The sequence below is a fragment of the Ambystoma mexicanum genome, chromosome 12 (genome assembly GCF_040938575.1).
Source record: "Ambystoma mexicanum isolate Mex_15411 chromosome 12, UKY_AmexF1_1, whole genome shotgun sequence".
Lineage (NCBI taxonomy): Eukaryota > Metazoa > Chordata > Amphibia > Caudata > Ambystomatidae > Ambystoma > Ambystoma mexicanum.
In genome coordinates, this window is record NC_090936.1 from 119,703,545 (window position 1) to 119,724,449 (window position 20,905).

The following is a 20,905-nucleotide window of genomic DNA, read 5'->3' on the forward strand; positions in this document are numbered from 1 at the left end:
TCTCTCTTTCTCTCTTTCTCCCTCTCTCTCCCTCCCTCTCTCCCTCTCTCCCTCTCTCCCTCTCTCCACCACCCCCCAACCCCCCTCTCTCTTTGCGGTCTTTGGCATCTGTGTCTGTCTCTCTCTATCAATGTCTCTTTCTCTCTTCTCCATCACTGGATATGTCTCTCTATCACAGTCTGAGAATACTGTGAATGTCTCTTTCTCATCTGTGTGTGTATGTTTCTCTCACTCTGTCTCTCTCCCACTCTCTTTTTCTCTGTCTTTCTATCTCCGTTTGTCATCTATGTGTGTGTGTGTGTGTGTGTGTGTGTGTGTGCGCGTCTGACTGTCGATCTATCTCTTTCTACCAGTGCAATATTTTTCATCTCTCTGGATGTCTGTCTCTGTCTCACTCTCTCACTCACTCTTTGGAATCATTCTGTGTACCCCTCTCTCTCACACCCTCGCTCTATCTCTGTAGGTCTCTCGCTGCCTTGCTCTTTCTCCTTATTTGTCAATCAGTAAAAATAGCTTGATTTCAGATAATCATCCATGAAAGCAAAGCCGCAGACAATCAAATAAAAACCATTGATAAAGTAATCAATTGCTCCATTGATTAAAATCTTAAGATAATCATACAATTTAAAATCTCTCTCTCTTAGATTTTTGTCTCCCTCTATCTCTCATTGTCTGTCTCTCAGTCTCTCTCTATTTATCATCTCTATGTGTGCCTGACTCTTTCTGTCTATCTCTCTCTGTCATCTTTGCCCCACCTCTCTCTCTCTCTCTCTCTCTCTCTCTCTCTCTCTCTCTCTCTCTCTCTCTCTCTCTCTCTCTCTCTTTCTCTCTCTCTTTCTCTCTCTCTGCCTTTGTGTGTCTTGCTTTCTCTCGCATGCCATGTCTCTAGCTCTCCCTCACTCTGTGTAGGTCTCTTCCTATTTCACTTGCTTTCTCTGTCATCTCTGTGTGTGTGTGTCTTGTGGCGACAAGGAATGAAGAAACTGACCAAGTGGAGCAACAGTAATTGCTATAGACTTTTGTTCTGTCTGGCCCTCTGAGGAGATGCTTTCAGCTCGTATGAGGAATTCATCTCACTGAGGCGAAAGGCCACTCATTCTTAGTTGCAGTCTTATTTTCACCTGCTGGCCACCAAGTGTAATTCTGATAACGTCTGGCATTCTGTTTTTGTACAGAACACGTGCTCCAATCTCTGCTTCTACTTCTCCTCCCAACACTTGAGTGGGCTACTCGGCATCCTTGTATGTTCTCCCGAATCAATACCCTCAACGCCTCACTCTGAGGCCACCCTGTTCTTCCTTCTGTGATATGCTTGGCCTCGATTGACAAGCCCTTCTCATTCTTTATCACTCTCTCGGTCTCCGTTCTCATCCATGAGTCGGTCTCTCCAGCCACGACTCGCTCTTCCTCTACGTCCTCTTCATTCTTTCTCTCCTTCACGCTCTGCTTGTTGTTGGTTTCCGACAGTTTTATATAGCAGGCCCATCCCTAGCATAACGTCAGTTCAATTAGCCACAGCTGGTTGGGTGATTTCCTTGCTTAATGTATTATTCTCCTGTTCCTCCCTTTCTCAGTCTTTAGTACCCCAGTCATCAGATTGGATACAATAACACATGGTTTTGGATAATAGTTTAAACCCATAAAGTTCGTGTACTATCGTCAGCTTACCCTGTTGGGGTTTAAAGGGGCTGTGCCTCCCAATCGCATCCTTGTTCCCAGGGGAGGAGTCTCTCTCCATGAGCATGTTACCACCGATAGGGGGTCTATTGGTTAGCGGCCTCACCTCCCTAGCCTCATGGAGAGGGATTCTCCCCGTGGAGAAGTGACACCATCTGAAGGATCGTCACAGTCTCTCCCTCCCTGTATGTCTCTCTGTGCCTGGCTCTCTAGGATTTTTCCAATTCTGTGATTGTCTCAATTTTTGTCATCTCACCATGAGTAGGGTAACACTGAAGCATGGGTTTTAAGGGACCAACACCATGCCTGACAGCACTTAGACTCCTACTGACATCCTCATGTGAACCCCTTCCTTAATCTGCAGCAGCCCCTAACCCGCTTGCCTTCAATTCACCACTTGTCTTCTTCTCACCAAGACAATGAGCATTTTTGACTGACTTTTGCACCAGTAGGTATAGTTCCAAGTTCTGCTTTTCTCTGCTGTATAGGTATTATACAAGTGGAGCTCCGCAAATTAAAAAATACATTTACAAATGTTCTTAGCGATAACACAGCATGTCCTATTTATAAAAATCTATTTCATTATAAAAAATAATAGAACTTGTACACTTTTAATAAACATGTACGATTTTCCTAGCAACTTTCCCAAATCTGAGGATATTTAGGGTAATTATACAATACCTATATGACTTGGGAGGCTCATAGAGGCTTTTGGAAAGGCTTGGCAGAGAAAAGGCACGCAGAGAAGAAATGCACAAGCAAAGAAAATGTTAAGGGAGTAAAGGATTAAATATATTAAGAGTGTGATGTGAGGAAAAACACAAAAAGAGGAAGGGCAAACTCAGAGAGGGTAAGTGCTTTTCAAATTAAAATGATTGGTGGATGAAATATCAACGTACATGACAGAAGTAACAGTGATCTATCATTACAAGTGCAGGAAAACAGATCACCCATAAACATGTGCATTCTAGAAAGAGGAACACTATATGAAAACTCACTCGATGCATGTTTATTTTTTGTCTGTTTTCATTTCTCGCACTTAAGGTGATTTTTATTGTTGGCGTTAAAGGTAATCAAGAGGTAGGGACTTATGGACATTTCAAATTGTGGACAAAATGGCATACTTATTGTTGTGTGGACACAGATTGAAATCAGTTCAATATTTGGGGGATATTATAGGCTCATTATAAGTCCCCTGGCATCCTGCAGATAATTCTGTCTGGATACCGCGACACTACTGTACCGTCTCCGCCGTTCAATATTGCAGTGTTAGCAGGATATTAGGGCTGGCGGAGACACGGATGAATCCCCATTCATATGGAGTCCCATAAGACTCCATGGGAATGGGTTGCCGCAATCACTGGAGCCTGTGATTGCAGCAATTATCTGCTGGTAGGGGCCTGATCTACCGGCAGGTCAGGCCTGCCGGTTGATCAATGTACCTACCGGCAGACTTGTAGTTTGTTTACCGGTTTGGAAAGGTGCCGGTACACGTTGTTACCGGCACCTTATTCCTGGACTGGCAAACTTATAATGAGGGTAAATGTCAATACAAAGGGGGACAACGTAAAACTGTGCGTAATACATACCTTGTACAGTACATCAGGAGACGATGTAATGATGTCCTTAATTTTTGTGAAGGCCTTCTCTGGACTGAGCTTCTGAATGTTTTCAGGGGAGGAAGTCTGTGATCTTTGGTCAGCCATATATTCCTTGTCATCTTTATACATTTCAAAGAAATCGAAATAAGGGAGCCTGTTGTTCTGATCTGCGATTCCAATTCTGAGAACATATAAAATATAGAACAGTTGCATGTTTAAATTTGCCTGAGCTGGGGACAGCAAAGCAATACTTACACAAATATATCTTTGCCATTTAAATGTGACGGTTTTGGTACTGCTACCCATTGATATTATACACAGAGCCAAATGGTGTATGTTGGAAGGCGTGGTAGGAAGAGTAGTGAAAAACATGATACCATAGAACGATGGTTCAACAAGTTTTATTTAAAACAAAGAAGGTGAGATAAACGCGCAACAACATTTAAGGGGCATGATAACCAAAGTAATAACTCTAAGGGTCTCAACAACAAAATGTGATGGTTTCCACTGGGTGAATATTGTTCCTTCACTCAAGCTCCATGTAATGATAGTGCCTATTCTTAAAAAGTCCCTGTCTCTGAGGCCCAAAATGATGGCTTACTCTTAATAAGTCCACGGCCCATGGCTTCCATACTCTAGAAGATTAAAGACCAAGTCTTAGCACCAACCAAATTCACAAAACTCCCCTAATTTAACAAGTCCATCCCTACTATACAAAGCCATAAGTTTGGATCTTCCTGCCCCTCTCTACTTTTGCCCGGCGTCTTCTGTTACAGATGTTCTCTTGAGCTTACTTCACAGTGTTCGGCTTCTGTTGCTCACGGTTTTCTCTTCACAGGAACTTGTTTCTGTATCTGATTACACAACCCTTCCACTAACCTCTTGGGTCTTTCCCAGGTTCCAGGTATCAGGGCCAGCTAGGTTGGGCCTCTCTAGAGGCATTACCAGCCAGCAGCATCTTGGCCCTCTTCTCAGGCCTTTTCACTAGATGTTTTTTTTTTGTTGCTTGTATTGCAGATCAGTATTTCTCCACCTTTCTCTGGGTCCTTGGCGGGCAGACAATATTGTTTTAAACTGCTTTCCTGCCATGAGCGCATTACCAACCTGCAGGTCGCTGGTGGGATTCCTTCTACTTTGTACCCCAATTCCCAGAAGGCTTCAAAATTGGCTTGTCTCCAGGATTTTGCTCTTCACTCCCTCGGTTGCTCTTTCTCTTTGTCAGCCTCCTCCGCCATGTGGACAGCTTCCAACCACTTCTTGATTTCCTGGTTTGTTTCTTTCCTTGTATTCCTTCTCTTCTCCATCTCCCCTTTTGTCAAGGGAGCTGCTTCTGCATTTCCGACCTCCTGTTATGTCAAGGGAGCAGCTGGCCCTTCTCGGTTCTCTAGCTATGATAATGGTGTTGCTTTCATCTCTCCTTCCTCACCTTTTGTCAAGGGAACGCATTCAACCTTGCCTTTCCCCCTTTGTTTTAAGGGATCTTTTCTCCATGTGTCTAAATCCCTTAGGATCTGTCTCTGACTCCCTCCCGCATTTCCTCCTTCTTGGTTTTCCCTTGCACCTTTTAATCTCCTTCATCTGGGGCTGGGACTCACTTTCTACCTCCCATTCAAACACCCTCTGTAACATTTTATATTGGGAAGCTGATTGGTTTCTCTGGCAGCAGCTCTTTCTGTCTTAATTCGGGTCTGTGAACGTTTAAAGGGTAGCGCATATGCCTATGCCATCTTGACTGTCATCTGCCTGTGGAGCATGTCCTCTTGCATCTCTGCGTCTCCTTCTCTCTATGTCTTCAGCTGCATCTATGGATCCAAAGACCTGTGTCTCCGATACGCTTCCTACTCTGCTGTTCTGAGAAGGTAAACCATGCCTGTATACAAGATGCTGCTTGCGGTTTTGCAGAACTGCTGAGCTTGCATATGCATACGCAGGCTAATTCAGTCTGGGTATTTGCAGTTTTCCACTTGCTCTTTAATACCATGGTGTAAATCTGTGTATGTGTGTGTCAGCTCTGAAGAACCCTTCTCCCACAGTTCACCCAGTCCAGGGCATGAAGTGGTAACTGAGGAGCAATAGGCCTAAGGGGTCCCGCCTCGACCACATTCTAGGAGGCACACTAAGTAGTGGCCCCGCCAACCCTGTCTCAAATGACCCGCTAACCCCACAAGCCAATATGGTAGTTTCTTAAGCTCACCACAAAGGGTCATGAAAACACATATAAAACAATCAGCACCAGAAGCACTCATTTGCAGGTGAGCTACAAAGTAGCACCATGAAAATCACCTGAAAAAAGATATGAAGGGCAGGAAGTGTGGAAGCCTTCTATGGAGCAACATGTACAAGGATAGTGTTCTCAACAGTCACTTCCCTGTGCCAGATTATCTCACATCTGCACCAGTGCTAAAATTCAGCAAATGCTTTAACAATAAGAAATGGGGCAAACAGGTTTTGTCACAATCCCTATTATCTAAAAACGTTTGTACTAGGCCAAAAATGAATCAGAATGTTTTTTTGGGTCTATATTTGCAGCATAACATAAAAAGAAATCGGTTTACTGCATTTCTTTTCATGTTACGCAGCAAACATACAAATTAAAACAATCTGTTTCATTTTTTCTCTATTGGAACCATTTTGAGATAATATGGACTTGGGCTAAACCTGTTTGCTCCATTCCGTATTATCAAAGCAGCAAAATTGGTGCTACATTTATTTTCTGCATTTTTTTGCATAAGGGCAAAGATTTGATAATCTAATTCCAGAAGTCATTCTGGTGTTTGAGGAAGCAGGGGCTCACCGGAGAGAGAAGACAGCTGTCCCAGAGACGTAGTCTACCTCCTCTGCCAAGGGCAATGGGCCTCATTGCAAGTACGGCAGTAAGTGGCTGTAAATTCAATTACTGCCACTTTTACGACTCTGCCGAATTAAACGTTCCAGGAAATAGGCGCTGATTCCGCCAGCGGAATTACTGCTGAGATCTGGTGGTATTTGCCCCAGCGCTAATTCCGCTGTAGAATTGCCGCCAGGAATAAAAATGGTAATTCCACTGTATTACAGGTGGAATTACCACTGAAATAGCACCAAACTTGGGCGATAATTCTGCTAGCAAATACGTGCAGTTACCTCCACCAAATAGGTGGAGGTAAATGCATCCAGGTGAAGAAGAAAACCAAAGAACATGTGCATTCTAGAAAGCTAGAAACAAGGTGAAGAAAATGAAGACACTGGTGCACCCAACTGACTCAGATAGGATATTTAAGGGAAACTCCTTCACCAAATTCACTTCCAAGCACCTTGCAGCCCATGGCAGTTGCCAACTACGAACAGCCATACCATTGCTGCTGAAGCTGATGTCAGTCCTGCACTTCTGTGCTACAGGCACATATCGGCACTTATCAGCACTCCGTCGGCTGCATAGCATGTCACAACCAACATTTTAAAAAGTGCTGGGACAAGTTGTAAAGCGCTCATTCGCCAAAAGCATCTCGGCGCTACAGGAGGGAGAGGTCTACTTAACAACAACCAAAGAGTTAGAACAAGTGTGTTTTGAATGCCTTTCTAAAGGCAAGGTGGTCCTCCAGATGCGTCAGATACAGCGGCAAGCCATTCCAAAGTCTGGGGGCAACAACAGATTACGCACGCCCCCCACAGCGGGCGCGCTCAAACACAGGTATAACAAGAAGGCCAGCTGCTCCTGAGCGCAAGGACCGCGTCGGGAGTAGCGAGAGAGCTTGGCACAAAAGTATTCCGCTCCTTGGGCCTGAAGAACACAGTGGACCAAGCATAACGTCTTGAAAACAATACGATGGGAAACCGGTAGCCAAGGGAGTGACCGCAAGACCGGCGATATATGGGCACCTTATGGGGAGCCAGTGCCAACCCGGGCAGCCATGTTTTTCAGCTGTTGAAGTCGCAAGATAAGACTTTTCGGTTGAGATAAGTAGAGGGAATTACAGTCATCTAAACGACTCAATACAATTGCTGCCACAACTGGAGGATGAAGATGGACAGGGATAAGAGGGAGAACCTTTCTGAGAATACGTAGATGATAGTGCCCTGCTTTGCAGACAACGTAACCTGGGACTCCATGGAAAGAGTGGATGAGAATATTACCCCCAAATTCCTAACCTTATCGGCCGGGACAGGATGGGGTGGTCGACCGTGTCGAACACCGCTGACAGGTCTAACAAAATCAAGGCTCCCACTCCTCCTGCATCAACCAACCTGGCCGCCATATCATCCAAAACCGAGACCAGGACACTCTATGTCCCTCGACCAGGCCAGAACCCAGATGTGCACCAGCACATCTCTCTGCCCAGCACCCCTGCAGAACTCCATGCGTCGAAGGCCAGATTTTAAACCACTGCCCACTTCTCAATGTAACAGCAGCTCTGGACTGCAGGCATTTGGCATTGGTGACACCCCAGTTAAAATGTATCTCAAGGAAATTAATACATTCCCAGGAGTTAATGGACAATTGGTAAAATGATCCACGTGGCTTCGCAAAAACTCCATTCCCCTCCACACTAAAGTAGTCATGCTGAAGGGACCACAAGTCCCAGAATGCACATGTCCTCATAACTGAAAATGCAGGACTTGAAAGCAAGGTGATGAGGAGGTAACAAGATCGAATAGGAGACCAATAGGTTAGCACCACTTTTTTATGGATTCACTGTACTTATAGATCCCCTCAAAACAGCTTGTAGAAACCCCAAAAAACTGGTTAGCTTCGATAGAAATTACATAATATTAAATGAGCCAAGGGAACTATTTCATGCCCAACCTGGTCTAATGGTGCAATTTCATCAGTCCTTGACTATGTATTTATCTCAACTAATTTAGTCCCATTGTTCTCTAGATTTGATGCCATTAATACATAAGTGATCATAAGATGTTGGTTTCAAATTTTAAAGTTTGTAACCAATAAATATATAGGGATATCCTTAGACCTATGAAAGTAAATTGTCAGGGAAATAGGGTTAGATGGAGTGAGTATAACACTGAACTCTTTAATGGAAAAATGAAAAGAACTTTTATTACAACTAATTTAGAGGAACAATTAGAATTATACTCTGTCATTGATCTAAACTCTATGGTTTGGCATACCTTACATTTTGTCACGGTGGGTGAATCCAAAAATAACACCAAATCAATAAAAAGACACAGGTTTGATAAGAGTGTACAAACAGGGAAAAAGGCTAGTAAGAAATGAATAAGATTAATCAGGAAAATATGAAAGATTTAAGTGAGAGATCTTAATTAAAAGGGCACACTAATCTTGGCGGAATTGGTGTAAATGGCACAAATATGACTTAGAACAACGAGATAGTGAAGCTATGCTAAATATAATTTTGAAAAAACCAGATTAAAACGTTTCGAAGATAGTTAATGGCTTGGAATTTCAAACTGAGAAACAAGCAAATCCTATAGAGTAAAGGGTATGGATAGACCACTTTGATAATCTATATGGGAAAGAGCAAGGAGCTCTTTGTCTCATTTTGGGGGATGTTAAAGCAAGGTGGCAGCTGGACTTCTCCATAGTAGATGTGGATAGGGTAATCAGGAATGCTAGTAACTCTAAAGTAGGTGGTCCAACCCAATGGTCTAATAATGTGTTTAAGTCAAAGCCTGAAACCTGGGCAGGGATGTTATACATTTTATTTAAAAGTATATAGGTGCTGAGCAAAGAACACCAGTTTCTTGGAAAAGATCATATATTCTCCCCATATATAAGAATCGTGGTAAGCGTAATGTCCTAAATTATAGAACAATTTCCTTATTGGACACTGACAGTAAGATTTTTTCAGCCATGATATTAAAGAAATTAGAGGAGTGGGAAATAGGAAAGGGTAAACTGAGTACATTCCAAACTGGTTTCCGGAAAAAGATTGGGACGCATTGTAATACTTCGCTTGTTTCGTGTATCCAAATGATTGCTTGGAATAATGATGCAACTCCGATCTATGCTGCTGTCCTGGACCTCTCAATGGCTTTTGGTTTGGTCAACCGAAATTTGATATGGTTAAAACTACGAGATTGGGGGGTGCCCTCTGGGTTTCTTCAAATTTCTTATTTATTTGCACTTGGATACTCTTTGACAAGTGAGATTGAACATAGAAGGGGAAATGTTAAGAGAAATTAGTACCTGCTCGGGACTAAGGCAGGGTTGCGTTTTGGCACCATGCCTTTTTAATGTATATGTTTCTGATATTGGAGAAACATTGGAGAAGGCTTCTTTTGTTAGTCCCAGGGTAGGGAATATGCATTTAACATGGTTGGCGTATGCTGATGATATCATTATTTTCGATAAGATGCCTATAGGCCTTCAGCGTCTTCTGAACGCCTTTAAAGATTATGTGGAATCAAATTTCTTAAAAATGAATCCCATAAATTCTAAAATAATGACATTTTGCAGGAAAGAGAAACAAATTAAATTTGGCTGTTATATTGAGCGGGAGCACTTAGAAGTAACTAGGTCAATTCTATATTTAGGTGTTCCCATTTTAGCCTATCCTAGCAAAATCTATTAAAGAGATTGCCTAAAAACAAGAAAGACCTGGTACTGGCAAGTCAAATGTGGGACATTTTCTTTACTGCCTGTTTTAAAATTGTATCGAAGGAAAGTGATACCTAAAATAATTAATGGTTTGGAAGGACTCCCTAACTGGTTATCTGAGGAGGGCGCGAATTATGAATCTTTAATTTGGTGGTAAGTTTTATTCTTTTTACCTAAGTGTATCCCGATGGAAGTCAGAAGATATGAATTGGGCCTGGCATCTCTGAATAGTATTATATTCTGGTGCTGACTGTCGGAAAATGTTGTGTTCCTCCCCTCTATTTCCATTTAGGAAATGAAATAAGTTCTCCTAGGAGTCCCCCCTTAAGCCTGTTGGATTTGCAACATGGACACCTGTCACTCAGGTGTAAACTCGGACCAAGAACCGTTTAATTTTTTACACTAACAGCATATCCTCTTCTCCCATGGACGGAAATATTGGCTTTTCACTAGTCCAAGCACTGAAACACCCATGCCCAAGCAAGACCTTACTTTGTATCACCATACTATAGGGAACACATTCTTTGATCACCTTTTTTACCCACTCCACCTTTTCCAGCAGCCACTACCAGTCTGCAATGGTCCAGATTACCTTGTTTTCAACTAACATATTCTTCTACCAACATACTTTTGTCTGTTGGCATAATTATTTTGAAGCCAGTTAGACACATTTAGCAGTCTTTAGCATTCTTCTACCAATATACTTGTGTCTGTTGGCATAAGTATTTTCAAGCCACTTAGACTTATTTAGCAACCTTTATGTATAGCTATGTCTAGGTCGACATTGCGCTTTATTTTCTCTTAATATATGTTATAACGCTGTTTATACTTACTTCATCATTAGCCTTCCACATTCTTTATATCTTTATACCAACGCTATGTTGATTTCACCACTCGGTTTGTTCATCAACATGTTATCACGTGACACCATTGACGGCATTTGTATTTATGCAAACACCATTATGGTTGTATTTTGTCATATTGTCCCCATCTTCATGCAGTTATTCTTGCATCCATGAGAAGTGCATTACTATTTTTGAGCTTTAATATTCGGCGCGAGCGCGAGCTGACAATTTTTACCCCTTTCTAAAATGGCTGAAACACGCGATACGTATGACATCATCGCATCACGTTTTTCAACACAATGACGTCACTGCTGACTATATATAGCGGCCTTTTTCGTTTTACCAACATGGCGACCGGACCATCGCTGGCAACAACAGCACTCTTCAACCTTTACTCCTCATCATAAGGTAAACTTGCAGCATGGTAATGTAGAGCCATTTAAATTGAAACAATGGGTCCTTTATACTTTAGCAAGCCCCCCTTTTTACTTTAGAGCCATTCAAACTGAAATAATGGCTCCTTTATACTTTAGCAAGCCTTTCTTTACTAAATTGCACAAAAACTGTCATTTTTTGTTTCTCTAATAGGCTCTACCAGATGGATTTCACTTATGTTGTGAGCACATTACAAACATTAAGTGGATGCAATTCAAATATACTTACAGTCATCCTAACCTATATGAATCTCTGTGTATAAGCAACAAGTGAGTATCTCGAATATTTACTTTATTTACCTGCCTCTGGCTTATAACCTCAATAGAAAATGTCTGTGACAACCTGTAACCATTTTGCACACCTTTGTCTTGCTTTTCTAGGGCATTCTTCTCAATTACTCTCACCAACAAGAGACAAACTCTTTCATCAACCAGTCACTTCTTCATTCAGGGACCAATCAATGTCCTAGCTAGGATTCTTAAACTCTCAGAAATACTTAGTACAAAACCAATACAGACATCATAAAATCGAAGCCAACCACTATTGCAACAGCCTGGATACTCTAGAACTCTCCTCCGGAAGAACCGCTTTACACCTATAAGCGGGGAAACACGTGTCGCAGATTTTTCAAAGCACTTCCAGTGATCAATCCGACTAAAGGACATTTAACAACAATTTGGAGAAAAGATAGCAACAGGAACTTTAACAGGAAACATTAGGTGATTGATGAACTTCAACCCAATTGCCTGATGTGGAAGAATACAAACTTTTTTCATGTAATTTAACCAACAGGAACCTGAAAAAGGAATCTACAGACAATTAGTGGACTCTAACTAAATTGTCTGGTGCAACTTACAAAAGCCAGAAGGAAAGCATTCTGTAATCATTTCCTATATTTTTGTCTTTGAGATTTAGTGAATATATTAACTAAACCACCAACATTGTTCATTACATTATAGAATTAAAGATTTTTTCTTTTCAATCCTAAACAGTCTTGTGTAATTACTTTGAAACAGTGCATTCCAAAGACTCAACAAACATTGTTTCCCCCTTAAGAAAGTTGTATGGATTACTGTATTGGAAAATTACAGGACCTAGATGATGTTGAGTTATTAACTTAAGATCCTATAAGGGTGAAAACTAGGATAATGCAGAATTATTGGATATGAACGTGGAGTCAAATTGGGGTACATCCTTTGTATTCGAAAATGACACTGTTCCATAAATGGTATGGTGTGGCTGAGAAATATATTCAAACATTTCCAGACTGTAGATGTCAAAATATGTTCATGAGATTCCACAGGAATGTCATCACTACTAATGAGATGTGTGTGGGAAGAAGTCTTCCAAATAATCTTGCTTTGTGTACATTTTGTAAAGATCTTAATATTATGGAAGATCGAAAACATATTTTGCTGTATTGCACTAGCCTAAATTTGCTTCCTATTTGGATGTTTGGAAAATGTGTACATAATTTAGCCTTTGTGGATGGGGAAAATCTGTGGATGTATATGGTGGGGGCTACATCAGTATTTATGTCATTAGCAATGATACAATTTCTAAAAATGTGCGGGTTATCTTACATTGTTTATTTTCCCAAATCATGTTTGCAAGTTATGGATTCTTTTTATGGTATTTTGTGTTTCTAAATGTGTATTCTAAAGGTTTGATGTAAACCATTAACAATTAATAAAAATAGATGACATCATATTTTGCTTTATTTTGCCATTCTTTCAATAGGAGTTCACAGAGCATAATCCCTAGGCACTATTACAGTTTCGCCTCTAATTTACAAGGACATAGCATGTATCTCATTAGCTTTCGAAAAGGTTATTGGTCTAAATGTAAACATGATAAAGTATGATTGAACAGGCTTGTAGTTAGAGAAAATACCTTTTAGCACTTAGAAGGATAAAAACACAGACTTCATAATATGAACAGCCCCATGTGTATCCTAAAGGAACACACCAAGCTTGCCACCAACGAGTGGGGTAGTCACTTCTTCCTAAAAGTCATTTCAAAATACCATTGGCCTCGCCAAGGAAGTCACACTCCCCTCTTTCTGTACGACATTTTAATCTTTGCAGGGCCAAGAGCATCTTCCATTCTGCTCTGGCCAATAAGGTGATATCTCCGAGGCGGGAGATAATAGTAGGGGTGTTGCTAGGTCTGGAAAAGACCCAGGGCTACGCTAATGTCAGGACTGTCGAGGCTCGGGCTAGCTAGTCTTTTGGCTGTAGCTCCTGAGATTCTATCCGGGGCTACAACCAAAAGACCAGGGGCTATAGCCCCCTCAGCCCCCCCCCCTAGCAATGCCCCTGGATAATAGCACCTGTTATTTTGTATTTATTGGTTATAGACACAATCATAATTATGATCATTAATGGCCCTCTTTGAATTGCAATTCCCTTTTGCAATACGCAAAGTGTGATTGATAATGTGAATGCTAGCAATGTCACAGCAGTTTTTTCAGGCTGACCAATCAAACTTTTACAAACAAAAAATGGGGCTCACATGTGCTTTCCGAACGCGTGGGAAAACAAGCAGTATATGGGAGGAAGCGGGGGCGGGGGGAGGGGAAATAGGCTTCGTTTTCATTACCATTATTATGCTCTCCTACATTCTACAAACAGACAATAAATGGAAAGGACGAGTCCTTTAAACGTTTCGGATGCGCCGTGAGTGTTTTAAGAGAAGTGATGTGTTCGTCCTTTCAGGCCTTCGGTAATTGCTGTGCTGTATTGGAACAGAAAGTCATTTCAAATACAGATGGAGCGAAATTGCCAAAGGAGAATCTGTCCGTCAAGCAGTTTATAACCCAATTGTGCAGTGCCTTTGACAAGGCGCAAGCTGTGCCCACTGCATCTTTTGGTACATGCCTTTACGTTGATAGTTTGGGGTACGAGACACATTGGATAGCAACAGATCTTCAGTACAGACGTGGGCGTTATTACTTGCTAGATTTGGATAACCTCCCCGGTTGCCTGCAGCAACACATTCGGGCTGGGCTCTGGTGTCCACTGTAGGGGCCGCCCTAGACTTGAAGGTAATGGAAGCGGATGTGGAGTTTGCTTTTAAATACATTGAGCGCATCTGGTAGATTGCATTTCTACAAACATTGCAGTCTACACTACGGGTATACTTCTAACTTCTCTCAATGAATTGCACGACATTAGTGAGTTTGACACACGTAATAGGCTTGCATAAAAGGGTCGCATATTGGTGGTAATTTATAAGATCCATTACACTTACTTGTAGGTACGCTACATAAACGCAGTCCATACTATGTAGAGATACATTTTTGACAGATTCCAGCTTAATTCTTTAGTGACTTCCCTTGAACAGTTGCATTATTTAAAAAAATGTTTAGTCCTAAGGCCGAGCATGGTGGAAAAACACACTTTTCACCAGAGTAGCTGTCTATGGTTACAAGCCCGAGAACTACAGAGTCTAAATTGTCCTGGAAAAAATTATCAACTTGAAATCTTTCTTTCTGGGGTTGCGAAAGTTAGCTTCCTTTGGTAGTTGTGGTTGGGAGCAACATTTCTCTTGGAAGTGTGGAGGTTAAGAAATAACAGTTCAAGAACAACACTACTTCCCTTCAGGTAGAGGAGAAGAGAAGCTGAACTAAGCAGCTCATTCTGATGGCCACACTGAATGAGGGTGACACAGCGCAAGCGCATCACCCGGTTCCAGATGTGTCAACTACCTTCTGATTTGTCTCCACACAGGCAATAATGGATCATGGAGTTACTGCATCGATACAGTGAAAGGGCCGAGAACCTGGAGAAGGCTTCATACACTTCCATACACAGACATCCAGACTTCACATCTGTGCTAGGAAAGGGCACATTCGCTAAGCAGAAGACACAGATGCTTCACAATGTCACATACATATGCTGAGAAAAGGTACACCTCCTTCATTAAATGAAAACCTGAACAAATAGGTAGAAATTAATTCAATTGTGCCATTGGCTCCTTTACCTAGATGTGATTAAGGAGGACCTCTCCCCCGCACCCCGCTACCCCTTTGCCCAGCCACCAACCCAAGTTTTGTTTCACTAGGCAGACCCTGCAGTGTCAGTCCTACACACCCAACCCCAACTATACAGAACTAGGTCTAACCCATTGCTCAGGTTAAGTGTCTCAAAGTGCTGCTCTGCACTCTCTCTCAGCTATGACTGCACAACAAGGTCTGCAGGATCCTCAACAGTAACTAGAACCCCTCAGTATCAATCCAATTTTTGTGATTAACTTCAAGAACAGGTGAGCAGAGACCGCAACTCCAGTCCATGCATGTTCAACCTTGGATTCCCACTGGCCCAGTAATCCCCCCTGCAGTCCTTTATTGCAATGCCCAATGATATGTTGAAGAGACTGACATTCCGCAGAGAAAAGATGCCATTATTTTCTGTATTTCCTACTTTTCAACAAATCAGAAGAGTGAACCTCAATTAACAGGGAAGTCACCAAAACGCAGTGCCTGCGCCGAGTAATGGCAGAAGGCCGTCTAACGATCTGCAGAAATTCAGTCCAGCCTACCTCTGCCTCACAAGATCCACCACAATAGACTGCCCGCCCATTTTGTAATTACGGAAACAAACTTTATCTTTAAAATAACTTTGGTACTGAAACATCGTAGATGGAAAACAAAGCGTAAGCAAACAAAGGTAATGTAGAAAGACAGATAATCAAAGCTTGCGCCATGAAGCAGCTTATGCGCAAGGGGGACACGAAAAATTACTAATATTTAAATTTAATAGCAATCCCAGAGTCTGCAAAATCAGAAGACTGAAACCCAAAAAAGGCAAGAAAGAGGAAACCAGAAAACGGGTTTCTGCTATGCATTCTCTTAGTAGGACAACATTCCAAGAGAAATACATCCAAGTGGTCTCAACAGTTCTGGAAAAAAGGCGGCCTATTGTTCACACAATTCCTTGGCTAATGCGTTGCTCCTTGAAGGAAGCAATTCTCATGTCCTCAACATTATATGTCACCCTTCCAATTCTCTATAATTGTATAGAGTCACTTTTACTATGTAAGCGCTCGGTTGCTTTCGAACTAGGTTTGCGCTTTGGGAAAACATATATCATAAATACAAAAGTTAGCTCGACCCACGCCTGCAAACCATCACCAATACCTTTCTCCTTACTACTTTCCAAAATCACAATACCACTCTGCAACATTTACTTCTACTCGTTCAAGGAAAAAAATGGTTCCTCTTGACCAGATATATTATCCCTGATAAATGCCCAGCTGTCTACACTCAATGCTAGATAAGGTCCTTGGTGCCTTAGGTCTAGATTTCGTGCTCAGCATTAAGAGAGGTGATGCATTTTATCTCTGGGCCCCATCGCTCTCTGCCATCCCCCCAGCCCCACGGGTATCCCCTTCCCACACTAATGCTGCAGAGTGAGCTCTTCGATACCCTGCCTCTGGGCCTGGTGTCTTCTTGACGGTTCCAGGGAGGAGTGCTGCTTACATTTTGGCAGGGCTTGCACCCAGTAGCCTGAATCCATAACCAGAGCCCCGATTTCAGGCAGCCAGTGTCCCTCTGGCTTCCCATCTTACTATGGTTCCCTTTGGGATGCTTCTCCCCTCTTCTATCAGCTCTTCCCCCCAGCCCTAATGGTACATTCTGCCAGGCTGTCGGCGCTAATAGATCGCCATCTTGCTCCTGCAAGTAGGTCGCAGGCTATTTATATTGTATGTAAATAATTGTGAAATATTTTCATCTTACAGTATATTTTTAGAAATTCGAAAAATCTATAATAAGATGAAATGCCCTTACTGCGTCTGTTGTTCAGTCTCTGTGATGTCAAGATATTCCATTTGCTTGTCTGGTTGCGCCTCCATTTCTGCCTGCGTCACTTCCTTCCGACGGGTATGCTCCATTAGACTTTTGTAGATGCTATCCACAGTGTTCCGGCCATCTCTAGAAGAGCAAGAATCCACACCAAGCGCTTGCAAAAATTCTTCCTGAGTGAGATATCCTTTCCGACCTGCATCATACCTTTCAGAAACGATATCTTCATTAATATTTATAGGCTGTATGATATGTCAATCAACTATCCCATTAATAAGACATTTCCAGAAAAATGTACACATGTTCTATGGTGACATGTACCTACCTATAATTGTTCATCCTTGAGTTTTATGTTGACGTTGAATTCCAACCATTTTGAATATATAGATCAGTCACAATGGGAGAATGGGCCAGACATATTAGACGATCCTGGAGAATATAAAGCTCGAAGTGGTATCTCGAGAATTTGATCCAGTTTTGTAAAGATGAGAAAGGGCTCGTTACGGTTTTGGTAGTAGCCTGCCGGCAAATCCTGCGGGAGGCCACTAAAACGGAATTAGCATTCCCGCTGCCGGATATGCCGGATGGGATTTTTGGGATATTACAGGGGGGCGGGAATGCTGGTAATTCCTCATTGCATGGAGTCCCATAGGACTCCAAGGGAGGAATGAACTGAATTATTACCGGTGCTTGTCATTCTGGCAGTTTTTTGCCGGTGGGGCCCGATTTGCCTCCAGCTTTTGGCTGGAGGTAAATTGGGTAACCCCCACTGACAAACCTGTTGTTTGGCGGGGCAGGAAAAGTGACGGATTTAGCAGCCTTTTTTTCAGCACTTTCACTGCTCTGCCAAATGTGTAATGCCCCCAAAGAGTACATATTTCCAAAACAGGAGCCTCAAAGGGCGATGCATCCTTACCTCTTTGGGCTTGTGCTTCTTTCTGTACTGAAATGGCACAACAGGGCAAATGGCGTTCAGAGGGTAAATCTACACAGGATAGCATAGGGGTGAGCACTGTCCTCTCAATTGTGGAGGTGTTCAGACATGGGCCTCCCTTCTCCCTGATGGGCACAAACTTCATGTGGCTTTCATTTCATTGCTGAAAGAGGCAGAAACGTGTTGCACGTTATCCTAGCAGGAAAAACAAAAGTTGCCCTTAGACGCTGGACCTTTTCTTTAAAAGGATGGAGTGAGACTGATTGGAGCTGATTTGACCCATCCCATAATAGAATAGCTGCTCAGTAGAAGTATCCTGCATGAGCTCGCGAGTGGTATGTTTGGGTCGTGACAGGTAGTCAACATTTGCAGCTTCTGAGGCTAGAATTGCCGGTGAAGCTCAAAGTTCTATGGATCCCATGCATACCATGACCCCTCGGTTTTGCCACGGCTGGGGGCTATAACTCTTAAGCATTGATATTTGCACATTCGAACTTCCATATTCTAATAACAGGGCTACAGACAGAGCGTATACTGAATTTTGGGAGTAGAGGCGATACCATTACATCCTTAAGATAAGGAAGTAATGCCATTATTGCTTAATAGCACTGGAGTATATGGCATCAAAGAAAGTGAGACGTTAGGAGGGCTTTCACGTGGAATCGCTTAGTTTGCAACGAATACTCAGGGTTATACAGTACAGGTTGGCTTTGGAAGCCAGATAGATGGCATTGATCGAATATGTGAACACATCTTTTACCAACTATCAGGGAGCAAATAGGTTAAAGAGTGAAAAATGTGTCGCTAAAAGTAAAGCATCTGTTTGAGATGGAAAACGACATTTCACCCAAATAAGTGTAATCTGTTCAAATGCATACATTTAAACGGGGCTCGAAAGAGAAAACGTGTACATTACCCCTTCCCTTTGAAGACGCAAGCATTTATGAGAAAAATAATAGTTTTGGAAAATATGCATAGAACTACAATTTCAGAAACTGAATATCTTCCTTTGATTAAAGGAAATGATAAATCAAATAAATTCTGCTGAAATACCACATTTCAATATTTAAGAATAATTACTGAATCAAGATTTCATATAATGATTGGAAAACATTTCCACAGAAAAAGATAGCTTATAGTGTTACTCCTCACTCACCTTTCCCAAAGCTTTTCAAATTCTTTTGGTGCAATAGGAAGTGCAAATCTGTAAAAAAGGTTCCTCAAGTCCTTTTTCTGCACAATCGCTTCTCCTTTACTATCAATTTCACAGAAAGTCTAGAAAATAAAATAATCTCTGTAAATACCATTTAAAGCTGCACTCCTTTTTTTCCGGAAGTCTCATAAATTAATCAGTCACCAAGAATCTATTTAGCCCAAAAGGAGAGATCCATACATTTGCATCCCATAATTTTTTATACAAACATGTTTACTTTTAGACCAATACCCCAATATTGCTTTCAAAGAAAAACAACAAAATATGATTCAAAACAATGAAAATATGCAATGTTGTAGAACTGTGAAAGAACTGTGGCATTATTATTTTCCATTCCCCTTACCCATGTTGACTCATGGCCATTACATGTGGCATTGCTTTGAATAATGGTGCACTGCAGTTTTGTCTTCTATACATCTATAATCATATAGCAGTACCCAAGTTCATGACGGTTCACTTCCTGAATGGGAGAACTCTGACCTTCACCACTCGATATAATATGATATGATATATAAAACGCGCCTGTACACAAGTGTTTGTATGCGTCACAAGTCAAGGGATGTAAGACACAGGGAGGACAAGACAAACGATCCTACTAGGCCTTGTGTCATTTGGATTGTGCAAGAGTGACAAAGAGAAGGGCAGGGGGAAGTGGGAGGAAGAGGATAGGGGGAAGCGCGATCAGGGCAGCATGGCTCCGAGTAAGTGCAGCCAGGACAGAGAGGCTCTGGGTAAGTGCAAGGAGGGACAGTAGGGGTTACAGTTACAGTCCTAAGTGCACGGTGGGCCAGAAGGCAGTGCAAAGGAAGACTGGTTGTGGAGGAGCCTGGTACCCAGTGAGACTCTGAGGGAACCAAGCAACCAGTCAGCGCAACAGACAGGTAAGTTAGCAAGGGAATGGGAGAGAGAGGGCAGAGGAGAAAAGGAGCGTTGTGTGCTGCTTCCAGAACCTCAGGTGGTCCGGCTCAAGCCTGAGAGGGACGGGGAGGCCGTTCCAGATGGGGGCACCTATAGAAGAAAGACATCTCCCCCCCCGTCCCCCTCTCTCTGCCTGGAGAAGTGCCTGACCCTCAGAGAGTTGGAGGTAGCTGAGCGAGGGGCTCTAGAAGGAAGGTATCTCGTAGGAGAGAGTTGGATGTAGTGCGGCCCCGGCCCCAGAAACCCTTGTGGACGATGCAGAGGGTCTTGAACTCAGTGATCGAAGTGAGTGGGAACGTCGGGAGTGGTACTCCACTACTTTTATTTTTTTCTGTTTACCATTCCTCTACTTACAACTATTTTCACCATTCTGTATAGAGGATGTATCCATTCATGTACCTGTGCAAGTGTAAAGTTGTAATCAGAGCCTTAGTTACTAGTCACTTACACTATTGGAATGCCCGGCCCGCAAAACTTGTCACATGTTGCACTATGCATCCACTACCCTCTCCCCTGCCGAGACAACAGTTCCACTACTTATTTCGGTACACTTCTGCCACTGCTTGAACTTGATCCTTGCAGCCACCGCGAGCATGTGGAGAGATTTCAGGGCTGGAGAGATCCGGTCCCTGGGCTTGAGGCCAAGGATAAGTCTTGCAGTCCTGTTCTGGTTTAGTTGCAGGGAACGAAGAGTAGAGGTAGGCAGATTGAGAAAGAGGCTGTTGCAGTTGTCCAGCTGTCGGGGAGTTTCTCCCGGGGTCGGCTGGGCCTTCTGCGGACCTCCGGGCTGGGAGGCCCCAACTCCTCCCGCGTTTCCCAAAAATGAGTATGAGGCACACACAAGAAGCAAGGTATGGGTGTAGAACGTACGCGTCCGTCCAGACCCTCTGGAAGTTCGTGGGGCTCGCAGGCCCCTTTTTGCC

At 42.6% G+C, this 20,905-nt stretch overlaps 1 protein-coding gene across 2 annotated transcripts in view; it reads right to left on the bottom strand.

Moving 5' to 3' along the window:
* The window catches only part of EFCAB6 (EF-hand calcium binding domain 6), a 1,227,964-nt gene that overhangs the window by 405,521 nt on the left and 801,538 nt on the right, over positions 1-20,905 (bottom strand). For both annotated transcript variants that reach the window (XM_069628134.1, XM_069628133.1), the window contains 3 exons: positions 19,008-19,126; positions 16,903-17,124; positions 3,267-3,459 (listed from right to left, as the gene is read on the bottom strand). In XM_069628134.1, coding sequence (XP_069484235.1) covers positions 3,267-3,459; positions 16,903-17,124; positions 19,008-19,126 — 534 coding nt within the window. The remainder of the gene's footprint in view (positions 1-3,266; positions 3,460-16,902; positions 17,125-19,007; positions 19,127-20,905) is intronic.